The 13,620-nt window shown below is 35.0% G+C and overlaps 1 protein-coding gene across 1 annotated transcript in view; it reads left to right on the top strand.

Annotated features, from left to right (window-relative positions):
- The window catches only part of LOC107193469 (protein couch potato-like), a 122,026-nt gene that overhangs the window by 45,533 nt on the left and 62,873 nt on the right, over positions 1-13,620 (top strand). Inside the window, exon 3 of the mRNA XM_015582916.1 lies at positions 11,556-11,618. Within this exon, the coding sequence (XP_015438402.1) occupies positions 11,556-11,618 (63 nt within the window). The remainder of the gene's footprint in view (positions 1-11,555; positions 11,619-13,620) is intronic.

Raw genomic sequence — 13,620 nt, forward strand, 5'->3', positions numbered from 1 at the left:
GAATCCTCCCACCCTGCACCCTTCCTCTTCACGGACGGTCCTCATAGATTGAGCTTCGAGACAAACATTAGTCCCACTCTTTCTATTCCCAATCCGTATCCCTTGCGTGCCATCCTCTTGCGAGGCCGGATTCACATCGTATATTTGTGTACTTGTGCATTTGTTACTTACCCCTCTCCAGCTCCATCCATCCTTGTTCGGCTGCTCCCTGCTTGTCCAGTAGTCCTTCTCTTCTCCTCCTGAAGCCGAGACCCTCCATCCGCTTCCAGTTACCTCCAACCCCAACGATCTCCCTAGTACAGAGACCACAGTCTTATATTTATAAACTATAAAGGTCACCCTCTCTTTCGCATCCCGTCTGGAGTCGAATCTCCAGACCAGATCCCAGGCGGCACCACGTGGAGGCGAGAGGGTGTGATTTTCGGGGCTTCCAGACTTCTCCGACCGAGTAAAACATGCTTATGAGATGTCGGATCCATCTGGGCATTCTTCCACCATCCCGAGATGGAAGAATCCCCTAAATCTGCCGCCCAACCTAACCCAGACCCGAAGTCAATGTTTGATTCTTAATTATGTTTTATTTTAGAAATTTTTAAACTAACTTAACACCAATAGTTCAGATATATTATAATCTAACGATAGACGAATGGATTTCCTTAACCCTTCGAGCACGGAAATATGGTCACCGGTCCCTATGTCACTTCTGACCCCACACCGATATTCTACTACTACACAGCGATGGCGAGGCTCGAGATCGAGGCCCTCACCGACACTGTACTAACACAATGCCGTATGGCTTGAGCTCGAGATCCTCACCGATATTACTGTAGCGACCTGGTCACTACCATTCCCCATGTTTTAGGTAGTATGCGTAAGCGACGATTTACCGGGTTTTTCCGGAAGGTCCTGCTCGGGGCTGGCTTTTGTCGATGTACCCATCTGGCAACCAGACTCGTGCAGGCCTACAGTTTTAACATTAAGCATGAAAGTCAACGAAGGTTGTGACCATTTTTGTCAGGTCATTTTTCCGAGGTTGTTCCCCAAGGTTTTCGGTCTTGGGGGGGATTCTAGAAGAACTCACCAAAGCGTTCACTTCATATCGTCGCGTCAGCGCACAATTTCTAGTATAACTTGTATACGCGTTAATCATATATTGAGTGTTTATATATATCTCGCGATATCATTTATGTAACGTTCGCGTCCTAATATTAAACGAGTGTGGACAAATATTGACTACAATTATTATACCTATTGTCTCCTCATTACTACACAGTGACGATTGCTCGAGCTCACGCTCGAGCCACCGTCACCATGTATACAATGTAATGATTAGCTGGTTCCACATTACATTTCGATTTTCGTGGTTGTTATTACACTAACTAGAATAAAAATCTCGTGAATTATAAAACTAATTATATTTATTCGTCAATACTTCTGCGGCGTCTTGGCCCGGTCGTTCGCACGTAAATAAACATCGGTCGCTATGCCATTTACACGAACAACTCCGTCACTGTGTGCGTGTCGCTCTCGAGACCGCGTGTCCCCACTCCTGACTCTGTCACTGTGTGCATGTCGCTCTCGAGAATGTGTGATTCAGGGACCGTGCTCGGAGGGTTAATGTGTTTTTAATTCTGGCCCGGTTCAATTTAAGTATGTAAATATCTTGGGGCATTCTACTTCTTAAAGACGTAAATAAAGTTTTCCTTTGTTTTGATTTCTTTAAAAGCGACTAGAAAAGAGATATCATAACAACATCCTTAATCTAATAACATGTGGTTTATTATTTTATATCATACCTTCTTCTTTATCCGCTGTATCTTCGTTCGGACTTTCTTTTTAGTTCTTGTAGTAAGTTCGATTAATCGATTAAGTTTATACTAATATATTTATTTGTACGTGTTTTGTGCGCAAATAAAGCTACGTCTACAAAAACGTCAAAGGGACAAAACATGGAAAATTGATTATTCTTTCTCGTGCGATGCGTGGAAAACTATTAACCTACATATACGACCGACATGATGGACGGGTTGATAAAAATGGGCTCGGCAGAACGGTATATTACGTTCGGAAATTCCGTATCCCGATAAGAATTCCGGGAATGTAATGTGTGTCACGAAATGAAAATCACGAATCTCCGGTTTATCACGAATTGCATTCGATCTATGCAACATGGAGCGCATATGTATGTACCTAGGAATACAGTAACAATTTCTATCGATACTGTACCGGGTGATTCAGGAAAAAGGTATATTCGTGAATTTGAACCATTCATGAAACCTGATCTACTAATTCTATAAGATGTTGAAGGTTTGACTGGAGTTTCTCGGGAAATTAATAATTAATATAAAACAAATAAGATCCGCGTATGATACATCTGAAAAATCGTTAATTTTCAAATATCTGCAAAAATTTACTCTAAAAGTGAGCCATTTTTATCTGGAAGTGCGTCACTTCTAAACTATGCATATTTATACTGTTTAACAGAATCAATCTCACAACTCGAGTAGAGCTGTTTGATCGCTTCTTTTTAATAGTAAGCATATGAATAATATTGGAGCCCCTCCAAAGCCAAAGTCTGTTATTTAAATAGTAGAAGACAAAAATCGCCCGATTTCCCGAAAAATGTACTTTTTTTAATTGTGTCATTTTTTTGACAAGCCAACGATACGTATGTATCTTGGTGTCAGAATCCAATATATTTTATAAGTAAAATAACACCTGTATCGAAACGAGCTTGCTAGCCGCAAATTCCGCTATGAAATCACTGGGATCGCTCAGCGCTGAGCGTGGAGGTTGAAGGAGGACTCTTGCGCGAGTCCAGTAAAACACACGAGAAATTAGAATAACTAACCGAACACTTAGAACATTTATTAGACTATACAAAGTAAAGAGTTGTGAACTCTGACGCGATGTGCGTGCTTTAAGAAATGTTGACTGCTTGCAACAATAGAAACGTTACGACAACGACGGGAGGCACGTACAAATTGTCGCATGAGAACAGTACCGCTATTATTTCTGTTCATTCGGTGATTGGCGGTGAGTCATCGCGCGACACAAGTGCGTATCAGTATTGGTTTCGGCGAAATCGCGTGATATTTCTCGGAACGAGGAGCGCCTTTAACACCTTTTAACAGTGGCCACTGTGTTACCCACGTACATGCACATAGGTGCATCCCGATTTTGTCTGGAGCAAGAAGTTGATGTTTAAAGGATAAAATATTAATTATGCCATAAATCTGGTTAATATTCTAATTTTGAGGAGTTAACGAGATAGATACGATAGTAAATAGAGTACCAATGTGAATGAAAATTTTTTTTGTGGACTTGCGGTAAAAACAAAGAATTAAATTTAAATTTGTTCCTCTATTACAAGTTTTATTACGTTAAAAATAAAATTGTTTTCGTACGTACTAAAATCAGCATAGTGACCATTCTTGCCCTATAGAGGGCGAACCAATAAAAATTACCATATTAAAATGTCTCGGAGATAATGAAAATGCGAGAAAAATTTTTGGAACCATAAATGTTGCAAGAAAATCATTACGACCACGTGACAGCTTCTTTTACTCTGAATAAATTCAATCTAAAAAATATTATTTCTTGTTTCTAGAGTTGTGAATACACAAAGTGATCAGTTTTGGTAGTCTACCCAGCACAATTTTCGTACTTTTTAATAGTCTCGCTGTAAACGTATCCCAGAAAAACTTTCTGATTAATATGGCAGTCTTTAGAACGGTTTCAGTAATTCAATATTATAATATTGTGGTAATGGATGATAATAGCACAGACGAGGTATAGGAGTAGACATTTCATCCAATGTAGTTTTGCGGCCCACTTTTCTGAGGTTACGTACCCCATTTCCACTTTAGTGTCACTACCCACCGCAGATTCACCGTTCTCCAAACGTAGGGGTCGCTAAAATTATAGGCTTTTTAAGGTGTCGGTATTACAGTTTAGGTGTGCCACTAACTCCCATAAGATGAAAGGTCTATTCTTATACCTCGTCAGTGATAATAGTAAAAAAGCGTAGCTGACCGGGCGACGTCTCAAGAATCTGAGGTGACAACATTCGGGAGGTCGTTGCCCGAGTCATCAGTAAGTATCAGAGTTGGGCAGAACGTTATTCGAATTGTAACCCAGATAGCACCATACATCCTAAGGACGTCCGTTTCATGTCCAGTTTATATCCGAATGTCTTACATCCATTTTGGACATCCCTAGGACGTTCGTAAGACTTAAATTTCGGATGTTCTAGAAACGTCCGTCCCAAAAGTCCTACGGATGTTCTCAAGATTTAAACTTCGGATGTTCTAGAAACGTCCATCCTAAAAGTCCTACGGATGTTCTCAAGACTTAAATTTTTAATGCTTTCGTTTAGTATTTTTGCCAATGTCATTCCGTGCAAGGTAATGGAACCCCATGAACAAGGTGTCAGTCTTTAAAGAATGAATAGAGAAGTGTAACGACACTAGTGGTTTTGTGCGAAAACCTCAAGAAAGTTGAAAAAAGATGTTCTTTGAAAATGGAAATAAACACAATGCACTTAGAGATCATAATCCCCAGACCTATATTTTCATTATAATTCCTTATAGGAAATTTAACCTTTTATTTATTAACAGGAACTAACTAGATCTAATTTCTACTAAGTGCGGAAATCGTAGGAAAGTTAATCTTTTATTTATTAAACACATACCAACCTAACCTAACTTCTGTCACCATGCACAGAATGAAACCTAACCGCAATTTTAAACATTTGAGAAACTTTTCTTATACGTCTTTTAAGACATTACCATAGCGTTTTTAAAATCTCTTTAAACATTCTTAAAACGCACAGGGAATGTTACTTTTATACATTCGGGAAACGTTTTAAGAATGTTGACACAGGACGTTCTCAGGACATTCCACTTTATAAATAGGACCTTCCTAGGACATTTAAAGATCTTAACGAGGACCTAACAGGGAGATATGGACCTTTTCGGGACATCCTCCGAATGTACGGAACGTACGGAACATTTTTGTGCTATTTGGGAATACATAGTGAAAAGCAGCAGTATCTATGGGTGTTATCCTGAGCTTTAAACAGTTAATCAGTTTAAATAATTGTTTGCCAAATGTTAACTCATTCGAAAAGAAGTATTATTTTATTATAAAAATTGGAATTTCCATGTTTAAACGATTAAAAATGGCGAAGTACTATTTTTATCTTTTATGTATTCAGTGTTCGAAACTTTTTCTGTACATAATAATTTTGCCCATTTCTCGCCAGTATGTGTGTCGTGTGCGTGAGCGTGTGAGTGCGTTGTTTTGATCGACAGCTGACGAATAGATCGCGAAAGAACGAACGGCCGATGGCCCGCGAAATGGAGGTTTATAGCCGCGATCTATGTATGGTGAAAACAAGAGAGAGTGAATATCACGAGATTGTACCCATACAGGGTGAGTCACCTAACATTTGCACCTTAAATATCTTTGTTGTTGTTAAAGATACGTAAATGTCTTAAGGACAAAGTTGAATGGTTCAATGAGGCTTACACGATACCAAAAAATTTTTGTTTTTATATCATTTTTTTAGAGATATTAAGGTCACCTTCATTTTTTGAAATGGAATCACTCTTTTTTAAACACCTATAATGATAGTCCCTTTCATTAGGAATTCAGTGACTATAATTATTCAAGGTCACGGAAAAAAGGGTGGTTCCGTTTAAAAAAAAAAATAGTGACCTTGAGATCTTTAAACAAAAATGATATAAAAACACAAATTCTTTGGTATCGTGTGAGCCTCATCGAACCATTCAACTTTGTCCTTAAGAAATTTGACGTATCTTTAAAAACAACAAAGATGTAGGTTATGTGACTCACCCTGTATATTGTTGAGTGAAAGAGAAGTATATACACAGGAACCATTTTGTGCTAGTTCGGTTCATATACATTTTGACTTTGAAAAAAAAGAAGGAAGCCCAAAATATTCGCATTCCAAGATGATTTACTTATTAAGACACGACTTGCAGAAAATTTGTAAGCGACATGAAGTACCGTGAGTACCTTGAATAATGGCGACATTAATTACTGTCCTTTATGTCGGTACGGTATTTTGCCGCTTCTGTTCCGTCCGTTTAAAGTTCCGTAGTTTCGACTTGTCCTTTTTATGACACCATGAATCGTGCTTCGTTCACATCCACGTACTACATAGTTACGTAAAGAAAATTTAAGTAACACTTGTCCATTTATTATCGCTGAACAGTCGTTTATTCGGTCATTACTTGAAAGCAAGTGTATACTGTGTATAATTATGCCGCTGAAAAAGAATGTGGCTGAATGGTCGTGTGAAAAATAATTCTATATTACAAGGGTTCGTAATGTGTCATTTGTTAAATCATTAAAAAGAAACAATTTTTGTACCAAGTTTCAAACCTCTAGTTTTACTGTAGAGGTTATCAAGTGTATGGTAAAAAGTAATGGCCGTTATAATTACGGGAGGGCATTTACACGAAAATCAATTACCAGCATTTTTTGAGATAACGTTTTGAAAATATACATTTTTGGCATGTAAACAAACTTTATGAGCAAATAGTTGGACCACAAACTCCATACCTTTATTTATTAAAAATCTTTTAAAGAATAGGTGACACAACATTTCAAATCGATACCCTCGTTTAACAGGAATGTGTGGGACAATGAATTTTATACAGTTGTAATTTTTTATTGTGATATTATACATAAAAGATTTTTATTATCGAAGAAAACAGTTTAATATTTTACATACCGTGATTGTTAAATTGTTAAAAAAATGTAGAAAAATTATTTTATAGTTATGCGTTTCTTAATATTTTATAAGAGATTGTTAAAAATGGTTCAACTTTTGACAGAAATACACTACATAGATGAGAATTTAACTTTTTATAAAAACAAGAATATTCATTTTATATCGTGTTTATATAATTATATTATATTTGTTTAACATCCCTAGTAGCACAAAAATATTGAAAAAATATTTTTTAGCCACACTTTTTAATATGAAATAAATACTGAATCCAAATATTGTATACATATACAGGAAATATAAAATAAATGTTTAAAAAACGTAGGGAAGATATTCAGAAAATGTGAAATAAATATTCAGAGAATATAAAATAAATATTTAAAAAATATGAGTTAAATATTTAGACAATAGTAAATTGTAAGCGTGAAAAGAATGTATAAAAAGATTAAAATAAATTTCATACGCCGTTTCATGCATACGAAATTATTAAGTCTGGTCCGTGATTATACACCCCCCACTCTATTAAACACTTTCTTTTGACTTCGGAAATTTTTCACTACCTGTGGGGATTCGAACTCGTGACTTACGGATTACTGGAGAAACTGCTTCCTGAATGAGTCGTGTAGACCTTTTGTTACAAAGAATATTTTTCAATCTATACATACATAGGGTTTGCGACATAATGACTCAGGTAAATCAAATTTAAATACATTTTACTACATAAGTAAACTATGACAAACACGATAGAATAAATTGGAAGAAATACCTATACCCTTCACCAACCGTTTTTTTTAACGGGTGTAAAACCTTCAAAGTGTACCGTCTCCGCTGATCCACATGATCGCCACACTACCGCGATCATCCCCAATCGAATTCACCGACCGTGAAGATTCTTACCATAAAGAAGTGTTCCGCACGTGCACAGACTCTGACGACATTTATGTGTCAAATTATTGTATCTCACTTTCCACAAAATTTCAGATCAAATCAGCAATAATCAGTATTGAAAAGTGAGTGGAAACAAATATTTCTCGTATATTCAGAAGAAATATTTTCTTTCTAATAGTAAATAAATATCTAGTCTATATTTGGAGAAAGATACTTTTTCATAATAAAATATAGATATTTCTTGTATATTCAGAAACAAATATTTTGTTTCCAATATTAAATACATATTTATTTTATATTGTGAAAAAGTATTTTGTTTCAAATATTAAATACATATTTATTTTATATTGGGAAAAAAATATTTTTTTCGTAATATTAAATACATATTGTACGTATATTTAAATATTAAAAAGAGATTGAATCTCTTTTTAATATTGTATGAATATGTATTCGATATTTTGTGCTACTAGGGATGATATTCATGAAAAAATGTATGTATCAAATAAGAACCTTGAACCCAGTAACTTAAGATTTAATGTTTGTAGTCTTAGTTTAGTATTTAAGACAAGTATCTGTCATGTTAGGTTAAAATGACATTGAAGAAGTAAGTGGAAAGTTAATCGTAATTTATAAACATAAATTATAAAACGTAAATTATAAATAAAATTGTCCTTAATCGTCCTTACAATAAAAGAATACATTAATTACTAAAATATTACAATAAAAATAAATTTGCACTTTTCCACTATAATATTAATATATAAGCTGAATACATATTTAAAATACATACGTAAATAACAACCGAATTAAAAGCAGAATACCTGTGTCGCTCAAAACTTCAGCTAATATTTTTCAGTAAGTTATACTACCCATAAAAGATGTAACAGATAATTATTAATTGCATGGCGATGCAATGAATTTTAATAAACTCCGTATCAATAAGCACAGAATCAATACCAATTGCGATAGCCCCATTTATTTGAAATTACAACGGAACGGGCGCGCAGCATTCGTTTTAATAGTATCATGGAAAATTTCTTCGTCGTTCCATTACCCATTTCGAACGCGATAAAATTTATCTGCCAATTTCATCTGATTCAGTTTCTCAATATAATCCTGCGGAATATGTTGCGAACACCCGTTTTGTCACGTGCGCCGTATAACTTTCAACGAATTCGAAACTATCAGATTTTGATACTGCAACGACGATAAGGATTTGTAGAAAACGACGTATCTTGGCTGGTGATCGTTGTGGCAAGGACTGTATTACCATACGAATAAACCGAACACGAAAAGTAGTTAATAGATATCTATCTACCAGGCTGTGAAACGGTTTATGTATCTAGTTCCCAGCGTGCACCTCTGAGCTCTTCCTTACAGAATTGAAAAATTCGAAATACTATTTTTCTCTTTTCGTTTTAATATTAAATCCACCATTTATGGATTATTAGGAACACTACGAATGTTAATGTAAACTGACAGGTGTAGACACTAATTTACAAAATTACAAAGTATAAGGCGTACGGATAAACAATACAGTTACTTACAGAAGTATCCGCAAATTTTATACGTAAATTATTTAGATTAGAAATTAGAAATATATATTAGGTTGTTGCCCATGAAATACTGGGTTGGCCACATTTTATTTGAGATAAGACAACATATAATCATTTGAAGTAATGCATTATTTCAAATACCTTATTATTTTTATTTTACAAATAACCTAAGAAAACTTATTTAATTTTATGTTTAATTTAAATAATTTTTTATTTGAATAGTTTTTTATTTCAGTTACTTCATTCAAATAAAAAACAAATAATTTCACATAAAATGAACTTGTATGTTTGAGATGCATACTGTACGGAGACCTGTATTTCTGACGCAGTTGACGATGCTCACATGATAGAATTAGATAGTATTCGAAAAATTAGTTGAATAAATATTTAATTAAATGAAAAATAAAATGAAAGATTATTTCATATGAAATCCAAATAACGAAATAATCTAAAGAAAAGTCATTTGCCTGTTCAAATAAACTAACACGTGATTATATGTATTTCAAATAATATGTAGCCAGACAGGATAATATATTATCTTAACGATTATTTTTCAAATAGTTGGATAATGCCGAAGCCTAATGAAATAACCATTTTATTATCGACACTTGATACTACATATATTTAACATTATGCAAATTTTACTAGACAAAGTAAAATTACATTCATGTTATCTTCGTTACATATTTATGACACTTTTAACTGCCATCTTACGATCAAATGTTGTAATTGCTAAATAGTACTTCTTAGCAGAAACTTACATTCATGTTTAGAAAGTTTATATGTATATGAATTTGACTCAAATGCCCGTCTTTTAATGCAGGTGGATGAATTGATCGAATTTTGATTATTCTTAAACGTAGAATATTGATCTTGTTCTCACTTTGAAGCTAAAAAAACGCTTTATGTAATTGTATGCAACAAAATTTTCATTGTTTATTGTTAATAAGTACAATAATACTTAAAGTTACATTCTTAAATGCCGATTTGACATTGTTCCCACTCATGGATTAATTTGGGAAAACTACCACTGGATTCCTCGAATCTTCAGCTTTAAAATACGCTTCTCAAAAAGAATTTCGGAAGCGTTAAAAAAAAAAAGAAAGTTTACCATGATGTACGTCGTGTGGCGTGTGCCGATGCAATTGCCGCCCGCCGCGCGTCGTATTATACCGGGTGGCGCATAATAGTATCGCTTTCCCAAGATACACTTACTTATCGTAACATGTAGAAAAATATATGTATATTTTACACTACATAAATTTTATTATCAAGTGTTTTGTTACGTTATCATATTTATTTTCCTGCTATTTATTTGGCAAATTAATGTCATTTCCTTACTTCCGTAACTGATGATTTGCATCTGTAATTAGTAAAAATATACAAACTCAAATGGGAATCAAAGAACTTCAATATTTATAAACATTTTAAGAAAACTATTAAAATATATTAATATGTGTATGATACAAGAAAATTGGAGTCTTAACTTCGACCTTTTTTTCGACCATATTCCAAGCGGTTAAACATAAATATAAAAGTAGGTCTTCTGCTGCAGTCCGTCCTCTGTGAAATACACATCACAATTGGATGTATACATATTTTCAAAATATATACTTCTAACTGGCTACACTCCATATTTCAAACATCGTCATATGTGTTAGTCTATCCTCTATAAAATGAGAGTATTCAAAATGTGCGTTATGACGTGGAATGTCTCGTACCTGTATGGAAGAGAGTTGACGGCGTAAGTAGAAGGTAGTGAGGAAGTGACATGTTATTGTTTGGCAGGGGATTCTTCTTCTTTTTTCTGTATCTTAGCATCACTCTACTCTGCTTCAAACCCACTGGGCCTCTGTCTCACTAAAAAGTTGTCCAGTGTGATTTGTTACTGTCTACGTTTTAAAATGTTGAATGTTGTTTTTTTAAATGTTGACGGCTTGCGTGTTCGTAACTTGAGACACAGTACGTCATCCGAGACACTGTGTTCGAAAAATTTTTATTCACAAACCAAATTGTTTATAATCCGAGACGTTCGTGAACCGAGATTTAACTGTAGTTTTAATGTCGTAGAATGAAACTATAACTTTCTTCACTTACAATTTAGTTCAAAGGATTACAGAGACCGTTTCAATTCATGCGATTCATTGGAAATTTTGTGGTACAGTTTCGAAATATTCTTCATTCGTTTGAAGTCAAATCGTCCAACTGTCCCACGCGGAACATTATAACATTTATTCTGTATACATGTATGCCCGGTACCGCAGTGAACGTGTTAACCACAATGCGGCATCGAATATGAAAACAGGGACGAATCAGGCTAATAATCACGTATTTGTTTCTTTTGATTTCAGCCGGTGGGGTTCGTGACTTTTCACACGAGGGCCGGTGCGGAGGCGGCGAAACAGGACCTGCAGGTAATACCCCGTTTCTCGGAGGCATCGAGAGAGAAAAATACCTGTGGCTACTCGATTAAACGCGAGAGCTCCCGAGGGTCCCCTAACAACTACGTAGACATACTCTATGTAGGGTGAGACATTTACATCGACCGCCTCGAGTATCGTCGATACCCTTGATAATACCGAAAAATGTTTCGGATAAAAATTGAATGGTTTCGAGCGGGGAACAATTTTATATGAACAGGTTTTTTTTGTAGCTGGACGCATAAAGGATATACTCAGGTCAAATTTGTTTTTTTAAATGGAATTATATATTTTTTAATGCATCACTCGGTATAGCTCGGTATTCTTTATAAAAAAAGTATAACTTATTTATGCCAAAAAGTCATTAGGTTAGGAGATATTTCAATTTCAATATTGCGAAGTGGTACTCGTTTTCGGTATACATACTAGCTAGTGCGCATGACATCTTATGCTAAATGTATTTTGTACGGATGGCATGTCATCTTTCGAAGGAAATGCTAGAAATGGTTGATAAGTCATTTTAAAGAGGGGAGTACATACTTTCGAACATCAACTTTAAGAAGGTAAACATCGTATTACTACATAGTACCATTTCGCAATATTGAAATTACAATATCTCCCAGCCTAATTTTTGGCATAAATATAATAGCTTAATATATTTTTAAAAGGAACGACAAGCTGCACAGGTTTGTGTATTAAAAAATACATAATCCCATTTAAGAAAACAAATTGGACCCGCGTATGTTGTCGAATTAATTCCCCCAGAAAATCATTCGACTTTTACCTAAAACATATTTCGGCGTCATCAACGATTTCAACGATATTCGCAGGTGTCGATATAAATGACTCACCCTATATACATATATCTTGATACATATACATGCGTACAAACATGGCCCGCGATTCTCTTTCTTTATTTAATTTTTTAAACATAAATGTACATATAAAATTACACCCTGCCTTAGATTCCAGCTGGCACGGGTTGATGCTACGTAGCTCTTTTACGTATGAATTACTACACACAGACACTATCTTTCTCTTTCTCTCTTTGTTTCTGTCTATATATACATCTTCTTCTGTCTTCTTTCTCTCTACATTTAGCTTCTTCCTCTTTTACTTGGGACATACCGTAGTAATACTTACCTTCTTTCGTAAACGTACCAAGACCGTATTGTAATAACGCTGTTTGCACCGTGTGACATATTATCGATATATACATATATATGGTGTTGTTTTACTTCTCGATGAACGTGGTCACCACCCCATTAGTCCATTCTGTCTCTCTCTTTTCCATCACCGAATCTCCAGGTTTTTCTTTATATTGTTATACCTATGTATTTGTACAGAAGTCTTACTGTTTAGATTTAATCTTATACAAATGTGATACCAGTGTATTGCAGTAATGCCTCGATAATTGCTCATGGTTCGAAACTGGAGATAAACTTCGAGTGAGATCTCACGATCTTGGTGCCTCCTGTTCAAGGGTTTAGACGTGAGCTGTCAAATTTCTTCCCTGACAGAATTAACAAGTTTCTATCACTTTTCGTTACATGATTGTGGAACTTTTATTCATAACTTTATCAGATTCTCTGATCTAGAGAACATTTAATAATACAGTAAGGTTGCTTTAAGTTATTTATTGAAATATTCATTCAATGCTTTCCAATTATTTACTGGACGATTGATTTTTTTATACATTTTATTTTTAATTTTTTAATTTATTGTTATTATTAAACACTTAATTTCATTTTTCATCGATCAATAATTTATTTTGTTTATTTGCAACGAATTGTCTGTTGCTATGGTCTGTTTTTCTAAAGAAGATGCCTGGGAGGTAGGCTCGAGTTTTCGCGGTGTTGCCGCGATCGCGAGCATCTATGGCACCTGTGTCTCTCTCACTCTTCGCGTCTTGGCCAATGACGTTCGACCGTCAACGTGCGTCCTCGTCTACGGTCGTCTGTCTCCATCGCACGTATTACAAACCTCTTGAGAAGGA

This window comes from Dufourea novaeangliae, unplaced genomic scaffold, assembly GCF_001272555.1.
Source record: "Dufourea novaeangliae isolate 0120121106 unplaced genomic scaffold, ASM127255v1 scaffold6, whole genome shotgun sequence".
Lineage (NCBI taxonomy): Eukaryota > Metazoa > Arthropoda > Insecta > Hymenoptera > Halictidae > Dufourea > Dufourea novaeangliae.